This window comes from Cryptotermes secundus, unplaced genomic scaffold, assembly GCF_002891405.2.
Source record: "Cryptotermes secundus unplaced genomic scaffold, Csec_1.0 scaffold582, whole genome shotgun sequence".
NCBI lineage: Eukaryota > Metazoa > Arthropoda > Insecta > Blattodea > Kalotermitidae > Cryptotermes > Cryptotermes secundus.
Genome location: NW_019724752.1, coordinates 489,064 through 510,999, shown reverse-complemented (window position 1 = coordinate 510,999; position 21,936 = coordinate 489,064). Strand labels below are relative to the sequence as shown.

The 21,936-nt window shown below is 42.4% G+C and overlaps 1 protein-coding gene across 3 annotated transcripts in view; it reads right to left on the bottom strand.

Annotated features, from left to right (window-relative positions):
* The window catches only part of LOC111862918 (dedicator of cytokinesis protein 9), a 96,227-nt gene that overhangs the window by 15,023 nt on the left and 59,268 nt on the right, over positions 1-21,936 (bottom strand). For 2 of the 3 annotated variants that reach the window (XM_023848764.2, XM_023848765.2), the window contains exons 25-31: positions 21,563-21,742; positions 19,260-19,450; positions 14,256-14,285; positions 9,951-10,223; positions 8,771-8,931; positions 7,116-7,236; positions 5,750-6,100 (exon numbers count right to left, since the gene is read on the bottom strand). In XM_023848764.2, the coding sequence (XP_023704532.1) occupies positions 5,750-6,100; positions 7,116-7,236; positions 8,771-8,931; positions 9,951-10,223; positions 14,256-14,285; positions 19,260-19,450; positions 21,563-21,742 (1,307 nt within the window). The remainder of the gene's footprint in view (positions 1-5,749; positions 6,101-7,115; positions 7,237-8,770; positions 8,932-9,950; positions 10,224-14,255; positions 14,286-19,259; positions 19,451-21,562; positions 21,743-21,936) is intronic. The other variant, XM_023848766.2, reaches the window with a different exon arrangement.

Here is a 21,936-nt window from a genome sequence, read left to right as displayed (position 1 = left end):
TCACAGGCTGACTTCCAACTGACAACTGAACCCTCTCACTCACCAACCAGCTACTTCATGTCACTTCACTCCACTGAACTGCCGACAACTGAATCCTCTCACTCACCAACCAGCCACTTCATGTCACTTCACTCCACTGAACTGCCGACAAGTGAACCCTCTCACTCACCAACCAGCCACTCCATGTCACTTCACTCCACTGATCTGACGACAACTGAACCCTCTCACTCACCAACCAGCCACTTCATGTCACTTCACTCCACTGAACTGCCGACAACTGAACCCTCTCACTCACCAACCAGCCACTTCATGTCACTTCACTCCACTGAACTGCCGACAAGTGAACCCTCTCACTCACCAACCAGCCACTCCATGTCACTTCACTCCACTGATCTGACGACAACTGAACCCTCTCACTCACCAACCAGCCACTTCATGTCACTTCACTCCACTGAACTGCCGACAACTGAACCCTCTCACTCACCAACCAGCCACTTCATGTCACTTCACTCCACTGAACTGCCGACAAGTGAACCCTCTCACTCACCAACCAGCCACTCCATGTCACTTCACTCCACTGATCTGACGACAACTGAACCCTCTCACTCACCAACCAGCCACTCCATGTCACTTCACTCCACTGATCTGACGACAACTGAACCCTCTCACTCACCAACCAGCCACTTCATGTCACTTCACTCCACTGAACTGCCGACAACTTCTAACTCTGGAGCTTGACTGATGCTGCCTACAACATTTTGGCATGAACTACATACAAACACTCTTTCCACTGTTACAGTATAACAATGCCTCGATTGTTGCATGCATATCCGTTGATGTTGGAACCCATTTACTGAGCAGTTGCCTAGAAATAGCCCAGGTATTGTTGACGTGTTTACCAGCCACTGCTTGGAAACAGCTGTTAGTTTATCCACCTATGGCATAGAAACAGCTGTACTCATCCATTTCAAGGCCTCTGCCCAGCAACAGGTCTATATACCAGGGAATTTTACAATGGTGTAACACAATGTTTAAAGCAACTCTCTGGGATTTTGTGCACCATATATACAACAAATAATGCTGTTAAGCATGAAATTTATCATTGTCATTATACAGTTTCAAGTTATCATAGCGACAAATAGTGCCTGAACAAGTTACTCATAGAATAATTATGTAGGTCAGTGGTTCTTATTCATAAATTTGGATAGATTCTAAAATGTGAAAGCGGCAAGTGAAACAAATATTAAATCAGTACTTCAGCACAGAACTTACTTTTATTCAACCTTTATAGTCCAGGTAAAGCTTGCACAGCCCCTGGCAGACCCAACACCACACTGCTTTCACTATAAATCCCATTACCACCATTACACTAAAATCCAACTGCAGCACTGTGACTGCAGGCAATTCAAATTCCCTATTCCTGGAGGGTGAAGATTAATGCAAGTCTGAGGTGTTCATGGTGCTTACTGCCTGGATTGTGGTTTTGTGAGTTGTGAGACCACCTTCATCGCTGATTCACTCGTTCTAGCTGCGGAGGCCAGTGCTTCTGTGTTACCGGTTCTTCCACCATGCACTATTCCATTTCTTTCCATTTCGGAGGGGGTCAACCCCTCCACAGTGTCAAATGTCTCACCTCTCTTAATCTACTGGAAATCCAATGGTTTCCTTCACATCCTCCAACTCAAGAGCTTGTCCAAGAGCCTTGTGTAATGTCTTCTAGGAATGGGTACCTTGAAGTTTCGGCTCCTTATTCTGTTGTCTCCCGGGTGCGCTCAATGTCGCTTCTGGAGCGCTTGTCTTTCCTGGGATCATGCTGCAGCATTGTCCCTGTCCCTGTGTCTCCTACGCTGTGACACTTTTGCGTGGCGGGTCATCCTGATTCTCTCAGCGGCCAGTTCCTTCCACAGTTGACAACTTTCCTGGGTGTTGTTCGCCCTGAGGATGTCTCTCTTGAGTCGTGTGCCACTCCTGCATGGCGGCACATCTTCTTGTCATTTTTCTTAGTCTGCCATGTCACTTTCACACACAACTCTTTGCAGCCGGCCTCCATCTTAGCTTGGTTTGTTCTCATTTCTTTTTGCCAGGTTTCCATTTTGGTATCCATCCTTGGCAGCATTTCCTCTCTGTCAGTCTTGCTGTTGGCATCTGCCTTCGCCTGGTTGGCCATCATTTCTTCTTTGGCAGTCTCCATATCGGCACCCATTTTCGCCAGCAGGCAGTTGAACAATTTTTCCATCTCCATCATGTGGCAGTATAATGCGTTCTAATTTGTTTAAGTTTAATGTGTTTAAGTTCGTAGACACTTCTGACACCAAACTGTCATGTGTTGGGTGTTTGACGCGACAAGTAACTTCACACCATTTTGGATCTTAGCAAATTTATTGTACACTCGCTCTTACACTTACACAATTCACAATTTCATAGTTACTGCCATCTGCAGTGTCACAATTACTTCTCCTGCTGTATTCACTTCCATTCACTCAATACAACTCAATTCATAGCTGCTGGACTTCAACTCATACTGAGTACTAGTAACTCTCTCTCTCTCTCTGGTTCTACACTGACGAATCCTCATTATGTAGCTTCTGCACTGACCACACAGAAAACAGTTACGTGATAGCTACCACTGTTGCGTGACATTGTGTTTACCGATCGTCTAGCAACAGTTGCTGCACGGCCTCCCCTGTTGCATGACGTCACAGCCTAGTGGTGAGGGGTGTTTACCTAGCGTTGAGTAATGATGGAAGCAGTGGGGGTATGTGATGTCACTCGTGAAAACACAGAGTTCACGTGACCCCTACTTCCTGTTGGGCCATCCATGTTACAATATAGTGTCCCAGGAGTTTGGTGCCATACTTCAGGAGTGTACTGAGGGTTCCCTATAGAATAACTTTGAAATAGGAACCCATGTCCGCAAACGTAAAATAGCAGCACTAGGGCAGCATTTAAAATCATTTTGTTTAAACTTGGCACCTCAATGTTGAACTGCATTGCATAGAGGAACAGCCATCCACTATCACTCGTGCCATTGCCAAGATTGTGGGGACATCAAAATCAAGTGTTTGGAGGATCCTCCATGACCAACAACTTTATCCATATCATCGAACGCGAATACACGACGTAGGTCCAGCTGACTTCGTACCACAAGTTCAATTTTGTCAGTGGATACTGAACCAGTGTTTCATCAGCCCAACTTTCTGCATCACGTGTTCTTCACAGATGAAGCGCATTTTACAAGGGATGGCTGGTTCAACTGTCGAAACAACCACGTTTGGGCTGATGAAAACCCCAACGTTACTGTAGTTGGTTACCACCAGGCACAATTTTCTGTCAATGTCTGGGCAGGCATCATTGGCGATCACTTGATTGGGCCTTTCCTCCTACCACCGCAACTCAATGGGCCCTTTTAAAAGGTGTTCCCGGAACATATCCTTCCGACTTTGCCAGAAGACATACCACTGATTGTGCGGAGGCAAATGTGGATACAGCACGATGGAGTACCGGCACACTTCAGCATTGTATCACGAGACTACCTGGACGCTGCTTTGCATGGTCGTTGGATAGGAAGAGGAGGCCCAGTGCTTTGGCCACCCCGATCCCCAGACTTGACACCTCTGGACTAGTTCGTCTGGGGCCATGTGAAAAGCCTGATCTATGACATGCCTGTGGATAATGAATTCGAGCTGTTGGCCAGAATACTTGTTGCATGTGACATGATCCGTGAGACACCTGGAATATTTGAAAGGGTGTGCAAAAGTTTCTTTCATCGATGTAACATAGTGTGACATGTTGAGCTATGGATCACCCCTACCTCCCCAGCGNAAGTGATGGATGAATGGGACACAACTGGATCTTCTGGCGAGCTGAAAGGAAACCGCTTGAGACGAGTCGATCTTAAGAAGGGAGCGGATGTAACGGACAAAGAAGATGCTGCAAGAACAGCCTCCGAAGCGAAGGAACGGGGATGCACCGTTAGGCTATTCGGGACGAACAGCCTTAAGGAGGGAGCAGTGTGACATGTTGAGCTATGGATCACCCCTACCTCCCCAGCGGTACGTGGCGGTAACGTAACGCTCGCATTACTACGGTAATAGGCGAGTTCCCGCCCCGCCACTCCCCTCCGCGTTGACGTAACGCGCAACGCGCGGTGACGTCACGAGCGGAGCCGAAGAGAGCCGAGCGAAGCCAAAGATAACCGAGCCCCGTAACCTGGTAACTACGCAATGCGAGTCAACAGCGGTGACGTAATAGGATGACGTGGCACTCATTACGCAACCGGCAACCACGGCAGCTATATAAGTGAGGTGCACAGCTGGTATGGACGAGTTCTAATGTGGCTACCAGAGAGTTCTACTGTAGCAGCCGCCTAACACAGTTGTACTGTGACATCCGCCGAGTTATAAAGTAACAGTCACCGAGTCAGTTGTATTGTGGCATTTCGGGTGTACTATTTGTGATACTGCAGATAGCAGTAACCGTAAATCTGTAATTTGGGTGATTGTAAGTGTGAATGTGAAATAAAATTCGCTGCATTGAATACATCGAGAATTTATTTGTCGCGATATACGCCCGATACGCGACAATATGCATTGAAAATGGAGGGCACCAATTCCAACTTCTACTCTAGCAGGTGAATCTTAAGAGTTTGGAGAGGGTAATATGCCTGTGCATGCTCTTCGAAACTGAGGCACCAAATTTAAACCAATTGATATTAAATGCTGCCCTAGCACTGCTATTTTAAGTTTGCGGACATGGGTTCCTGTTTCAAAGTTGCTCTATAGAGAACCCTTAGTATGCTCCTGAAGTATGGCACCAAACACCTGGGACACCCTGTATATGTGTGCGTGTGTGTGTGTGTGTGTGTGTGTAGCCTTGTTGGAGGATACTGACATTTTGGAAGAACATACTGGACACCATCTTCAGGACTGAAGTTCAGTATTTCATCACCTGGTACTCCGCTTCGTAACAGCCAAGTGACTCTCAGCATACCACATTAAATTAGGTACACTCCATCTGAATAGTGCACAGCACTAATGCAGATAATTAAAAGCAAAGATTGTAATATCAACATACTTCTGGTATTCATATGCCTAAAGGGAATTCAAACACTTAAACAGCACTTTTCTACTGTGAAGTATAAGTTATAACATACATTGGTCTGTATAGTGGATGGACATTACTATGCTTTATTTGAAGTATGGTACAACTAGAGGGGTAACTTCAGAAATAAATGCTTAATAGATCATGGATGGTCATGGTGTAAGGGTGGGTGTTATCACTCCTTCCATCCAATATAATTTAATCTACAACGCATGGTAATGTTTTGGACGTACCAGCTGCTTATACGTTTGCTGCAGACAGACGATGGGGGCAGCAGGTTTCTCCAAAACATTTGTCAATCAACCTACACAGATGGCTGTGCCATAGCTCAGGTGGTTAGTCGCCAGCTTTCCACAGAGGTAGTCGGGGTTTAATCCCAGGTCAGATTATGTGGGATCTGTGGTGGACAAAGCAGCACTAGGGTAGGTTTCCCCCGAGTACCTCAGTGTTACCTGCCAATTCTCTGATTGCCCCACACTCATCATCATCATCTATCCATCTGGGGCTGGTAAGTGGGCCAAACAGTGGCCGAAGTACCTAGTAGACTCAGTCTCACCCCACCCCAAGAAAAAGAACCTACACAGTGTCACATCCCAGAAGACTGCAATTGCAGTAGCTTCTAGTTCCACGGCATGCAGCTATCCCTTACCTGCATCCAGTTTCAGACTCCGCTCATCCTGGGCAATGTTGGAGGAAATTCTACTGAATGCCTCAGCTCCCCAAGACTGCACACTTTTAAGCTTCAGATACTCAGCCATGAGGGCTGCAATGTGCAACTGACATGATGCCGCTTCGGAGAAGTTGCCATCACGGACATGATTCCTTGCCATTGTTTCTAGCCACGTGTGTCGAAGCTCTGGTGTAGAAGCATAAGAGTTGGCTAGACTGTGTTGCAGGTCAACAAGCATTTCAGGATCATGGTGATGTTCTCGCATTTGTGCCGTTGCCATCAACACGGTTCGAATACGTTTCGTCAGGTCCTTAACTTCCCCAGGGAAGCCTAACAGAAGAAGCACATAATTATATAATCAGTCTAAGCAGAGCAATGTTCATCTTGTCTGAGAGGATCTGATGCATTTACTTGCCATGAGAACTTCTGTCCTATATTAACAGATGTGTTTTCTTGGCTCTGAAATATGGTATAGTATTAAATGCAGATCTAAGAGTCAAACATCATATTTTCAGGCCCTTACAATAGTAGGTCTACACTACATTTCACGCCTTAAAAAAATTTAATGCTATATCCTTGGTTCAAACTATTATTTTGCCTGTGGTTCTGTATCGGTGTGAAATTTGGTCTCTGACATTAAGGGAGGAACATAGACTAAGGGCATTTGAGAACAGGGTGTTGAGAACATTTGGGACGAAGAGATGAAGTGACAGGAGGTTGGAGAAAACTGCATAATATTGGGCTTCATAAATTTACTCTTTGCCAAGTTTAATTAAAATGATCAAGCCAAGGATAAAATGGGCCGGGCATTCACCATGCACAGAGGAGAAGGGGAATGTATATAGGTAGATTTTTGGTAAGGAGACTACCAGGAAGACCAGGACATACCTAGGTGGATAGGAAAATTCTTAAGTAGCTGTGCAACTGGCGGTTTCTCACGAAGGGATCAGCTCCATGGAGTTGGTTAGTTATATTCCTGGTTCCCTTAATGGCCCTTTCAATGTCTCACACTATAGTGTCATTTGATAGGAAGGTCAGTGAGAAATAAACTGGAGAAAAATGTTCTGAAGAAGAAGCATGAGCGCCAGCCACCAGAGCATAATGTTCAGGTTTCACATTTTGCTAAACTGCTCATGAATTTTTATTATGCAACACAAGCACAGCCCGCGCGTAAGGCTAACAACCTTACCGCCATCTTTGAGCCTATTGTCTAGATAATGTGGGACCCTCAACATCTCACAACCCTATGGGCCTTCATGGCCTGGTACAGGGATGGCTTTACTTTTTTTACTTCTTTTAACACATTCTTAGAGCTTCAAAATACTGTAACATACTAAAGAATTACCTGTTCCTTTCATGACTTTGTCACTTGAAGCGTAGCTATTGATGAGAGAAAGAGATTCTTGAAACCGAGCATTGTTCAGTCCTATTACGTTTCCCAGCATCTGGGACACAGATATGATTACCTGCAACACACAGTGATAATACCAGGTATTTAGTATGATTCCAGAGAAGGAATAAAAATCAAATAATTTACTTACTGTTAATTAATGTCTGGTCATCACATACTTGGTTTCTTAGTAAAAATGTTGAAAAAATAATCACGGTAGATTTGAGGATCTTCTGGGTGTGAATATGAAGATTACTGCTGTCTGGGATGTGACTGTATGCAGTCCTGTAGATGTTCACAGGAGTTCAAGAAGAATGCACTGTCTGTATCTTCAGGGCATAAGAATACTTCTCTGTCTTGAAAAGGGGGGCAAGACAACACAGCATCACATACATGAACACAATAATCTTCACTTAAACAGTTCCCTATCTCTGGCACCGGTACTGCCGTGACAAGTTTCTCATCATACACTTCTATATAAAATGCTATAACCATCAGCAACAAGTATACCAACAGCTTGTTAATCACAGTGGCTGCACAGTCTAAGGCATGCACCGTCTTTTCCCGCTTGAACACTGGGATCATGGGTTTGAATCCCAAACGAAGCGTGTGTATCTGTGCGCATTTATTCTGTGATTGTGTTGCCATGTGTAGGTAGTAGCCTTGTGATGTGCTGATCCCCCATCCATGGAGTCCTACCAACTGTGTACAGGATTAAAAAGCTGAATAAGCAGCCAAAGTCCAAAGAGCTATATATATATATATATATATATATATATAGAGAGAGAGAGAGAGAGAGAGAGAGAGAGAGACTGATGCCAACAGCTTAATTCATGACTTTATGATGGTGTCAAAGTTAACAAAACAGTGAGAATGTTTTCGCAGTGATTCATTTTATAGCTTTTTGTGTTGATGGCACTGCTTATTTTGCATGTAGGTTCAGAGGAATAACCTCCCAACATGATGAAGAAATATTTTCCACCTTGACTGGCCAAACAAGGCTGCTCTGCTTTCCACATGCACCAAAACTCAAAACTCGCTATCATCAGTTCTTCTGCAATCGTCTTCAGTTCACCTAGCACAACTAACGTTGCTGTGTTGACGTCACGAAGCCGCCACTGACATAGCTCTCCAGTACCAGCGCCAGCAGACAGCTGACCTTGCCAGCAAAAACAACTGATTCTATCGGCGCACACACCTCAGCACCACCGATCAGTTCATAATCCCCGAGATGTCATAAAGGAGACCCGGCCTGCTGCAAGGAAACCACGGTTGAACAAACGGCCCCTTTTAGGGCCAGCAGATTTTCACCATCGCCACCGGGCTCAGCTGGTCGCTACGGAAGGAGTCACTACCAGTACCTATCAGGCAAGCTTCCCACTCTAAGTGCAGTGAATATTTATTGTTACAGACTCAAGTGGTTGTCTCTAAAAACACTGACATTCCACAGAGCATTCCAAAAACATCTTTTACATATGCAGGAGGTTGAAAACATGTAAATTTCAAGATCAGTTTTCTACACTTCACAATATTCTCTTATATTATATACAGAGACAGGAAAAAGTATGAAGAGAATGACACAAAAGGAAAGGATAATTTAACACACGTACTTGGAGATGGACCCTGGTTAGTCCTTTACGACTAGTGAACTCAAAGTTGCTCCTCATCAGTAGATACAGAATAGCACATGACTCCTGACGGATAGTAGACAATCTGCTGTTACAGCAACGCAGCAGCTCATAGCACAGTCTTCCACATAGAGAAGCATTGCCTGCAGCCACACATGAAACCAATAACACACTCTGTCACTACCACATAAACCAGAAGACAAATGATTACTACAAGTCCATCATCACATTTTCATTGTTAAGCCTATTGAGATGTATTGTGGTTATTAAATATTGAGCTGTCCCTCTGTGCTTGACTAATTAAACATTATGCCACGAAGGCATTTAAGGGAGTGGGGAGTGGATGTATAGACCCACATTTTCTTGACCTCGGCACTAGTTCAAGGTGAGTGGTCAGCTTCATGCCCTGCCACTTTACCCCAGGGGAAAGAGCCCCCAGTATGCACCGGATAGGAGGCTGGATGAGGCCTGGGGCCTGCCTGGACAATGTGGAGAAGAAAAAATTCTTGACCCTACCATGACTCGAACACTGGCCCCTCAGTCTTCCAGCCCAAAGACAGTTGCTATACTGAATGTGCTATCCAGGATTCTATTGTATGCATTACAAAACAGAATCCTTCTATCATTTCTGAGGGACACAATGGACAGGAAGCATTTCTAATAGCCTCTGCTCTTCGTGTCTGCACCCCTTGAAAGTCTCATAGTCATCTTATCCATACTCATTTTCATCTTCTGTTCGTTTGCAATAAAGTTCCATCAACTTAGTTCCTCTGCAACTGGACCTATCCCTTTCAGATTTGCCCAAAACAAAGGACTGAGCTCATTGGTGCAGTGTTAAATTCTAGACTTGTATCCAGGTGGTACTTGGTTCAAACCTCAGCCAGGACACAAGCTATCATGACTTTGGACTTTCGTGGTTTTCCCGTCCCTCTAAATAGATGCTGGGAAGATACTTCTATCAGGCCAAGCCACTTCCTTCCAAATCCTTTCCAATTCATCAATCACCCTACCATCTGACACAATGCAGTCCAGTCATCGATAGCATAGTAATATAAATAAGCTGCCAGAGATATAAGGCATATCTGTCGACAAAGTTACTGAGGGCAGAACATGTAACAGACAGCACGTTATAAGAATGAAATGTGAAGTGTAACTCACTAACCTTGAAACAGAGCAATGGAGAAGTTGTTGATATAGGCACGGAGAGCAGCAAACACGTGGCGGAACAAAGTTTCTGACTGACCAACCTGCAGGAATGAGAGGTATATGTCAAACACCTTCTTCATGATGATATTATCTCCCTCAGAAGCAAGAAGATTATCCTTGAAATTGATGCAATAGAGGCCCAGCGCATCCAGTGCGATGAGCCCCACCTCTGTTGCCATGTTTGCTTCCAGCAAGGCTTGATACAGCTTGCTCGAATCACTCTCACACACTGTAAAAGGAAAACTCACGAATAAGAGCAGTCTAAAAAAGAAATTATAATAAACACAGACACAAGGCAGACAGAGAGATTTACAGAAATAACAAACACATGCTTGAAATAGATGATGTTACAGACTGCACTCATTTATGCTGATGTACTGCCTGTGTTCTTAGACCTAGTAAAAAGGTAAATTCCTGTGCTTAACTACTTATGCATTACACCATGAAGACATATGGGGAGTGGATGTATACATCCATGTTTTCTTGACTGTGGCAGACTGTGGCACTAGTTGGATGAGTGGTCAGCTTCACGCACCAGCCGCTTTACCCGGACAAAGAGCCCCTGGCACCCACTGGATAGGAGGCTGGTTAAGCCCCAAAGCATATCTCAATGATGTGGAAAAAGAAAATTCTTCTCCATACTGGGACTTGAACTCTGACCCCTTGGCCATTCAGCCTGTAGCCAGCCACTATACCAACTGATCTATCCCAGGGGGACCTGGACATTCTCTACATGATCTGCAGTCAATTTGGTCAAATCTAGTGAGATAAGGACTGTGAGCTGCATATGGCCTTACTTAAAGTGCGTTACTCTTCATCCTTCTCAGGGTAAAACTACTTCTTGCTACTTGCACCCTGCTACTTCTTGCCACACTTCTCTAGTGCAACCCCAAAGGCCAGGACAAAAAATACACGTAGACTGAAAGTGAAAATGAGAACTGAGGACTGGAGGACAGTTATGATTAACAAAGGTCCATTTACTACAAAGACAATTTTAGAGAGAATTTATTAACGCTATAATGTACGGTAAGGTAAAGCTGTCACTGCACACAATTAATTGAACACAGCCACGGAGATATACAGTGGAGTAGAGGTACAGCTCCACGATTCTGCTCTATATAGAGGTGAGTGGTCAGCTCCGTGCCCTTACCACTTCACCCCTGTGGAAACAGCCCATTGAGCAGGAGGCTGAGTGGGTCCCAGGGCTATTCTGATCACTATGGGGAAGAGAAAAATCTCCTGCCATTGTCAGGAATAGAACCCCAACTACCCTAGCCACAGCCTATCACTGTGACAACAAACCTTATTCAGGATAGTCAGTCTGAAGGCTGGGATCAGAACATGAGGCAAGAGTCCTGCTCAAATTATATCATCTATACATGGCAGCATACATATCTCGAGCCCCATTTACATTTCTCTTGTGAATAACTCTGACAGGAGGAATCCAAATTAGGCAGTTTTTGTACTTCTACATCACTGTCAACATTAAATCATCATAAAATAAAAACAGACAAATTATGAAGTCACACAAGGTACCATATTTCCTACATGAGACTTCAGTCTTATGCATTATGACACCATGCAGTTTTGTTGGTGGGTATAAATATTTCAGAAGAATCTGCTTACTTCATTCTCCCTGAAGTTACTAGCCACTTTTGTGAATTATCTACAGCATATGTGAGGGTACCTTGAGTAGGCAACCTTAAGGAAGAAAGTCTCATGTGTTCAACGAGATCTCTGGTACCCACCATATGTTGAAAATAGAATCTAGTAACTTTCTAATCATAATGTAATGATTCATGTTAATATCTGATGATTATGCATTCTCACAGATGTTTTAGACACAGGGCTCAGATGCTGTCATAACCCAGAAAACTGCAGCCTCAACTTCAGTTTCTCATCAGGGGAGGAGAAAGTAAGTAGCCCAAAACTACAACACTTCTACTTGTCTATCTAGTATCTACAAAATATAAACAATGAAACTATATGAAATATTTTAACTCTTATAGATAAAAAGAGTAGATATCAATAAAAAAAATAGTTCATGACCCAGGGACTACAGGGAGAACACTTTAGCTTATAGCATCAAATAAGATTTGAGGGGATTCTGAAGATGAATGTGGCATGTTATGATACAGCAAACTGACTACTGCTGTCAATAAGTACGATATGTATCAACTACAAACTGGGCAGATAGAGTGAATTTTCGAATCTGCACTTCCAAGTTTTACATTTTCCTTATTTCACACACTTTTCAGAACAATGTTACATTTTAAATGAGTTTATGTTTCCTCAAAAATTTACATTATTAACAAATTTTCACTTCAATTTTTGAGTCTCGGCTATGAAAATTTACCTGACTCTATGCCTGCAAAATTGAAAAACACGGTGGCACTGTTCCCATAATGTTCGAGGTCTGTGCTGGTAAGGCAACTACATCTTCGCATATGAAAGGTCTGAATGTGAAGCGAGAGAGCTCAGACAACTTCAGACACAAACACATTTCTATGTGAGTAGCATACAAGAAAACACAGATGACTGCAGCTGGCCAGCTCCAATATTTACATCTCAGTATCATAAGTGCATTCTTTGCACTACAACCTTTCATTTCTGTGATTTTATACTTTTCGCAATTTTAGGTTTATTTTTGACGGGCCCTTCAAAATATATTGTTACTTCAGGTTACTTTATAACTCTGTCAGTATCTAGACCAGATTTTTTCAACCTTTTTCAAACTCAAGACACACCAGAAAACGCATTAAAATTGTCATGGCCCACCATCAATATTTAAGGACTTTACCATTAAAAATGAATAATGAGATTGTGTTTAAAAGCTCCATAGCTAAAATTCTAATCATCATGTTATTTTTAAAAATAATGTTGATCATCGATCTTGACGATTTTTTATCCATCATTTTTCTCACGCTTCTCTTTGACCTTCCCCCAGAATTCCCGCGACACACCTGTGGACCCTTCACATGACACCAGTGTGCCACAGCACACAGGCTGAAAATCACTGATTTGTACTATACAGTGCTGTATGGCAGGACAACAGATAAATGAGGCATTGGAAAGGATTTACAAGGAAGTGGCAATGGCCTAACTCAAGTATTATCCCAGCATTTGCCCAGAGGGATTTTGAAAAACCATAAAAAAACCTCAGTCAAAACAGTCAGTGTCCTGGGCCGAGCTTCAAACAGAGAACCTCCAAAAATTAGAGTCTAGGGCATTACCACTACATTAACCTGCTCAGTCAGAAGTGCAAAATCAAGGTTCCACTGCACTGTACAATCACTAAATAAGAGAAATACTTTAACAAATATGGAAACAAAGTACCACAATCACAAGCAACTGTCACACATAGACATTTCAGGATGCCAACTGTTCTGGTAACACATTTCTGAAGCATATATTGAAACGAACAAGCTTCAACCATGAATACAGTACAAAGAGTAAAGTAATTATTAGTTCAGTACAAACAACTGTATGACCTTATGATAGGACAAAAGCTTTGAGAAGGGCGTTACAAATAAAATCTAAAGGAAAGAGATCTATGGGATGACCAAGAACAAGATGATTAAACCAGGTAATGAAGACATGAAGAGGAAAGGGCTGGCAAGAAATTCAGAAGGTAAGATTTTGGGAAACAAGAAGAGATTGGAGATATTTAATCCATCAAACCACGTACAAGTGAAACAATGCTAGAAGAAAGAGGGAACAGAAAATAAAGTTACCATTGTTCAGACACAGCGATAAGGAAAATACCCTGGGATTGAATAAATGTAAATGAATTTCGGTTGAACATGTACAGATGGGCTCTCAACCAAGATAATCCCCTCACTTGGAGCTCTGGCGAAGGGCCCCACAATATTCCAATACAAAAACTACTTTGTTATGAAGTCAAACAGAATTACATCAGACTACAGTGGATGGAAGGCAAAAAGGGATTGGAACCAGTACTTTTTTTTAAATGTTTGTCACATATCTCATGATGCATTGGCAGATGTACATCTTTTTGGAAAGTTTGCCAGCATGCACACTGGTGCTTACCAGACAAAGAAGGAAAAAAAGCACTGGTTATTAAAAAACACACAGAAGGGCTGGAATCACTCTGAGGTCATTGACTTCAAGTGTTTCCTCAATCTCGAAAATCTGAGACTTGCACATGCCTAAGAAAATACACACAATGATATGACTGCAAACAGACTGGATGTCAAGTGAAAGCTAAAGGAGGAGTTCATCTTCGCAGAAGTTACCATACCTGCTGACAATAATGTAGTGCAGAAGGAAGCTGGGAATAAATCAAAACATCAGAATGTCAGTATAGGAACATATTGCAGATCAAACATGAGAGAATACATTGTATGAGCAGTCACAGCTGTTACTGGATCCAACAGTCTAAAGCCCTGGAAGAGACATCTGAAGCTTACGTGAGCAAAAGACACTATTAAGTTATGACACACATATGCACATGCACAAAACTGGAAGCACAAAATCTGTGTATGTTTTACAGAAAGTATTGCCTACATCATCATTTCTGCTTCAAGTAGAATAACAAGGTAAATTGGATCATGTTTACAAAGAAAGTAGGTACTATTAACACTCTGACTGCCAAGACTCATCAGAGAAATGCTACATATGTCAACCCACTTAGGGGTAAATGCAGGTTCACAGAGAACTCACAATACTTTTCTCAAATAACCCTGAAACAGCAGTAGGTATAGGCCAAATGAAAGCTTGTTCTTCCTCTAACCGTTCAGCGTGGTTTGACGTGTATGTTTCGTCAAGGTATTTAAATCGTCTGCGGGGGTTCGACGTCAATGTTTCGTCCAGCTGCACACCTATGTTATAACGCCCATAATAATTGATGGTTTTGCTGTAGATTGTTAGATTTTTCGCTGGCCTGTTGTCAGGAGAACTATATTTAATGAGACACGAGTTTAGGAGCGCTAAGTCATCGTTACATATGCCTGTCTTGCAGCAAATTCCTGTTGCTTCTGGTAGAAGTTTCCTCATTCAAACTGTTATGAATGGCGTGTTTTCTTTCCTATGAAGTTATAAACAGCAGACACGTGATATGTGATGTGTTTATAATATCATATTGCCCTGAGCTGGCCACACTAACACACTCAATTGGAATTCTTAGAAGAGGGATGTCCAAATTTTATTCTTGCAAGATCGATTGATTTCGCACAGTACATGGCAGCCAGTTCTTAGAAAAACGCCACAAATTAAGGCAGAACACTGTGGTCACCCCCTGTGATGATACGGGTGTGTGTGGGGGAGGGAAAAGAACTCATTCCTCCAGTTGACTCCATTTTATCGTACTGACCTTGGTGGTCGTTTCGAGGGATGACCATAAATATTTTTTTGAGCCAGCTAAGCTCTGCTTTCGTTCACTACATACCAGCCAGTTCTTAGAATAACTTCATGAATTCTGTGGTCACCCCTACGACGTCTTATGCCGCCAAAATGGATGGAAAATGAAACGCAGAAGCACCAACACTTGTTATGATAACATAAAGGTTGAATTTACTGCAGCTAATCTGGCTAGCGATATGACTCATGGAGAGACATTACTTCTTGTATTCCCCCCACGGGGAAGAAGGCAAGGCCGCACAGAAGATGTTTGGTTTACGGAAAAAAGAGCCAAATGAGAGATACGCAGTACTGGTGTGGTGAATGTGAGACAGCGCTGTGTATAGTAGAATGCTTCAATGCGTACCATACTCCGCTCAAATTCTGAACCACCTGCTTCCTTTGCCAAGATACCGGGTGCTCATATCATAAGGCAAGGTTATAAAACCATCTTTTAAGATCATTTTAGTGAAAGTTTCATGCTTCAAGGCGTACGATACACTGCTCAAATTCTAAACCAACTGCTTCCATTGCCGAGATACCGGGCGCTCATATTATAAGGCAAGGTTATAAAACCACCTTTTAAGATCATTTTAGTGAAAGTTTCATGTTCCTATCTCATATAATTTAAGAACAATGATGAATAAATCATTTTCGAGCAAAATTTAAATGGACGGCTGAATATATTACCGCCGGAGAGACACGGCAGCGGAATTTAAATGACCGCGCAAAAGGGCTAAACATCAGTATGTGACACATGATAGCACCTACTGACAGAAATGCTATACTAAATGGTTAGTGAAGAGCTGCTCTCCTTGGCTGTGACGGTTTTATAACAAGAACCCAAAGTCAGTCAGTACATAGCACGCAATGGCTTAATAACAATGATCAAAATATCCCGACACATGTAATTTATTTTGTTCTCTGGATGGGATGTACATCACATTGCCAATTATCCCCACTTTACCTTTGCCACTTCTGTTGACAGTGTCTGTACCTGTTGCACCGTATTTTTTTAAAGCTCCCCTGATCCTGTGAAGCCTCAAATTCCCCTAAATAAAATTTTAAAAAGCAGTTCCTACCTCACAGAATACACACTGTGTCTCCATTACAAATTTCAAACAGTTACCAATTAATGGGCTATGATGCACTATTTCCGATTTTGCTACATGCCCCTTATAAGTCATGGAACAATTATCTGTTGTGCAATATTTTAAAACTTCCATTCACTTCCTATGCATCATACTAGCAAGCAATAAGATAAATACTGCCATCTTTTGGCTCTCTCTCACAACTGCCTTTAAAGAAGTACCAGATGTTGACTATAATTACTGCATCTGATGTAATCCCCATGCAGAAATACTAAAATGGGACAGCAGGCTCAGTCAATGAACACCAGAGCTTAGAAAGGAGAAAGGAAGCAAAGCAGAGGGAAGAACAGTAACGCAGTTCTAAAGCTAAGATTGTTGCTCGTCAAGTGTTGTCATGTGCCACTTGAACAGGAGAAGTAACGTTCTCACTTTGTAAGAAGGGGAGAATAAAATTTGCTTTTCATGAGAGTGGAGAATTTTCCTCTGCTAAGGAGTTAGTCATCAAACTGAATGAAGCTATGGGTTTCAAAGCAGTGAGACAATGATGCACAGAAACTTTAGATCCATGACTTTTAACTATGAAGATGCAATGGCGCTGAAAGATACCAATGGAATGCAGTAATATTGCAGCTGTTATGGCAACATTCTTATGAAATGAGACAAGTTGGGTTTGTAAATGTGTACTGTTTATATGAAATGTAGGTGAATCGAAACAACACTTACAAAAGTTGCCGGGAGATAAATGAAAGGTCAGGGGATTTAAAAGCTGTATCAGGTGACACAGTTCATTCCAGAAAAGAAGTCAATTTTTTGGTCAAAATCAAAAAGTTATGCTGATTATGATGAGAAGATAAAAGGTGAATGATTTAAGAACTGATTCTGAGATCAGTTCCCACTGTGCTTTGTCCTGAAGTCTATCACTGTTACGGATCATGTCACCTGTCATTCTGATGTGTTGGAGAAGCCCCCAATTGCAGGTAGCAAAATGTAGCTACACACAGCTGCTATTACAGCCTGGCTGTACGTTACAATATACAAGACACATGGCAAAATGGACAAACTGGAAGACAATGCAAGACATCACAGTCAACAAACAGTGAATTCACCACTTATCATTGCAATCCTACCAACTCAACGTTTCAGGAAGAAATAGCACTGTGACACATTGGCTCAAATTCTGGAACAAGAATGAATATGCATTACGAGGTTATGACACAGTAAACAAGCAATGGTGTAATTAAACAAGCATTCGTTGTTACTCAACAGTCAGTAACCATCACATGAGCATAGCAACAGCTATGCACACAACAATAGAGTAACTGTTGGAAATGGTATTTTCTGTGGGGTCTGCCCTGAAGCTATATATCAGGAACCGAATTTTAGCTGGAAGGAGTTGAGAAGGCAAAGAACCCCATGTGGAGACGGGATCGAATACCGCCACCGTGAGCCTGCGAGTCGTAGGAGGTGATGAAAAGGGAAGTCTCAAATCTGAGAGAGTAAAATATGGTCGCAAGTCCCAAGGAACTCGGTCCCAAGAAAGACTGCACTGGCAAGGGCCAGCAGCATATACAAAAGACAGACCTGTCCTCTCATCAGAGAGGGTGCCCTACAGAAACAAGACCGTAACTGTCAAATGGTAGTAATTAATATCTGGTCATGAGCCCCAGATGGGGCTTGGCACCAAGACTTACTGACTGACTGTCAGTCACAATGTGACTTTGACTTTGACTTTGAAGGCGAAGAGACACTTAAGAGTTACCACAGTGAGTAAGGCCGTGCCATAGCTCAAGCAGTTAGTCGCTGGCTTCCCACCGCGGCGGCCCAGGTTTGATCCCGGGTCTGGTCAAGTGGGATTTGTGGTGGACAAAGTGGCGCTGGGGCAGGTTTTCTCCAAATACTTTGGTTTCCCCTACCAATCTTCATTCCACCAATCACTCCACAATCACCCTAACTTATCAATACAATATGCCAGAAGTGGCCGCAGTACAAGGGACTTAGTCCCACCCCACTTGCAATAAAAAATATAATAAAGCCATGGGTTAGTTGTGAGGCAGTCGCCAGCCAGAGAGGACGTGAAACTACAAGCTGAAGAATCTACAGCATTGGAAGCCAATACCAGGCAATGACTGGTGAAGCCTAGAAGGGTTAGTGTGAGTTGTAGTGAACTGTGGTGTGACTATAGTCACCTGCAGTCATGTGTTGTAAGAGTCCAATAAATCCAATTACCAATCCAAACCCTGTGTCTAGTCACTTAACACATGATAATACTTTTAAAATTGTTGCATTGAGAGACCATATCATGAAGCCACAGACCACATAAAAATTTCAGCTCGGAAGAACTGCATCTCACATGCAGAGAACCTGACGGGGGAGGAATCTGTGATAGACATGTTCCTGGAGACCACCATCATCCACCTTATGGAATCGGACTTTGATAATTCACACACGTGACAATACCTATTAAATATGATATAATAAATGCTGTTAATCACACTGCGCAAACAATAATGATGCCATAATTAAATGCTCAATAACATGTGACATAAGTAAATCTTAACATGAAATGTACAGAAATACTGCAATTTAGTAGTTCCATCTTGATTCATGCAGGCTGCTATAGAGGCTTTCCATCAAGCATAGCATCCAATATTGATGCAACATAAAAGATATGTTTCATGAAGCTCTTCTACATAAGCATGAAAATGACAATACAGAGAGTACTGATGGCAAAATTATTACTATGCACATCACCCTATTGGCGCACTGTGTTACAATAATCACATGCTACATCATTATGATTTTTTCATTTGCCATACCAATCTGCTGGATGCCATCCCTGCCGACACTGCTGCTTCCACTGTGAGCTGGAAGCACAGGACTATCTCCCGAGAAGTCGGGAGGTTGCATTCGTGCTGGCAATGTCATGGCCTTTGTTGTGCCTGGCTTACCACCTGCCTTCCCTGCTATCTGGCGCTTGCCTGTGTACTTAAATTGGTGAAGACACATTCTGAAAGAAATTTTCTTTATTGTATGAGGGTAAGTCAGTAAATAGTTCACAAATTAATATAAAACATAAAACATGTGACATTCAAACCTGGGAAAAACATTTATTTCTGCACATTTCGGCCACCAACACTGATACACTTGTCCCACTGCTTTAACAGTACATAGCTAGACGTCTTTTGACCGTTGTCTCAGCCACTTCCACATCTCCATTTCAACCTCTTCATCACTGAGAGGATTTTTTGACCAAATTGTGAACCGCTTTATATGACAAACACTTCCCACCATAAACAGGAAACATTTATTTATGAATATCCTTTGCATAAAGTCCTTTTACCCACAAAAAAAAACACAACAGAACAATGCTCTTAAATAGTACAAGCCTCGAGCACAGTCGCCATAGTGACTACTAAAACCAGCCTCTGAGCACACACATCTTGTCTGCTACCTATAATGTCATGAAGGTGGACTGTGCTGCTACCTAGTGATACATATAGAAAAATTATTACATCCATTACAGATGTTTTCCTTCCATTTTTGACCTATTTACTGACTCTCCTTTGAAAACAAACCTAAAGGTTTCTGATGAAGCGGTGTTATTAATCTGACAAAAATATTTCTTATCGCTTCATTTCTGTTTGCAAACCAGTTCCAGACGCTGGCTCTGCTTCCATCATTAGGTGAGAGTATGAAACCTACTCTTGTGAGTCCATTCCATGGAGCTGATTTCTATCCCCAGATGTCAAGGCACTATCCCGACTCTCTGTTCCAAACGTGACATATACAGCAATATGCCATTTGTTTCCTCTCATCTTAAGATTTCATCTGCCACTGCCCTGAGTGAACCTGCCCTATACAAACTTCGAACATTCCAAGTTTAATTGACGCAAGTAAAGAGGTTGGTCTAGAAGTAAACAGAGAAAATTAAGTATATGTTGCTATCTCATCACCAAAATGCAGGGCAAAATCATGACATAAATATAGGTAGTAGATGTTTTGAAAATGTGGCACAGTTCAGATATTTGGGAACAACGATAACAGATCAAAACCTGATTGAGGAGGAAATTAAGAGGAGATTGGACTCGGGTAATGCTTGCTACCATACAGTCCAGAACCTTTTGTCTTCTCGTCTGCTGTCCAAAAACGTAAAAATTAGAATATACAAAACTATAATTTTGCCTGTGGTTCTGTATGGGTGTGAAACTTGGTCTCTGACATTAAGGGAGGAACACAAACTGAGGGTGTTTGAGAACAGGGTGTTGAGGAGAATACTTGGACCGAAGAGAGATGAAGTGACAGGAGGTTGGAGAAAACTGCATAATGAGGAGCTTCATAACTTGTACTCTTCTCCAAGTATAATTATAATGTTCAAGTCAAGGAGGATGAGGTGGGCAGGTCATGTAGCATGAATGGGAGAGACAAGGAATGTGTATAGGATATTGGTGGGAAAGACAGAAGGAAAGAGACCACAGGGAAGACCAAGGTGTAGGTGGGTGGACAATATTAGAATGGATCTTAGAGAGATAGGATGGGATGGTATAGATACATCTGGCTCAGGATAGGGAACAGTGGAGGGCTCTTGTGAACATGGTAATGAACCTTCAGATTGCATAAAATGCTGGGAAATTTTTGAGTAGCTGCAGAATTGGGGGCTCCTCCAGAAGGGCTCAGCTCCGTGAGTAAGTAAGACAGGAGTACCAACATGGATCAGGGCAAGAGCAGAGAAAATTTAAATCTAAACCCTTCTAAGGAATGATAATAACAGAATAGTTGTGGGCACATTTTGTGAACAGAGATAGAACTCCAAAAGAGTTTAACAGGTTCTGAGCATGAAAATAGAAGCAAAATGTTAAACAGGGAGATCAGATCAAGATGAAGAAAACAGGTTAGGAGAGATAATATGGAAGGAAGGACACAGTAAAAAACTGGGGGGGGGGGAATCAGAGGGAGAGAGACACAGATGGAAAGGCTTAGTTATTAGAGGGCAATGTATAGTGGCAATATTTGGAGGATAAAAAATATATAAATAATGACAGCACTGTAAAGAAACCCACAAAGAAAATCCAATATGGATTCTGTAATATTTAAAAATTACAGTTAGAGATACAATACTTACTCTAAGCCCTTGAAGAAATTCATCACCTCCGTTTCGGTGCATTGGTGCCACCATGCAATTAAGCAGTCATCCCCAAGGTACTTGACAACAAACAGGAAGCAGAGTAGGAGATCCTTTACTTCAGCTGACTGCAGTTTATCACAACGCACAGGCTGGTTCGAGTGTGTCACACTCAGTGACCTGGTGAAACACATAACTTACCAGAAGCAGTTCCTTATAAGCACGCACAGGAATTTACAGGTCCCATACAGGGTGACTCACTCAGAGGAGGCCACAAATTAACTATCTTAAATTGCAAAATAATTTAGCAATGAAAACAAAAACCACATACTTTGCAATACTGACCCAGCACCCACATATCTGGTTCACACTAC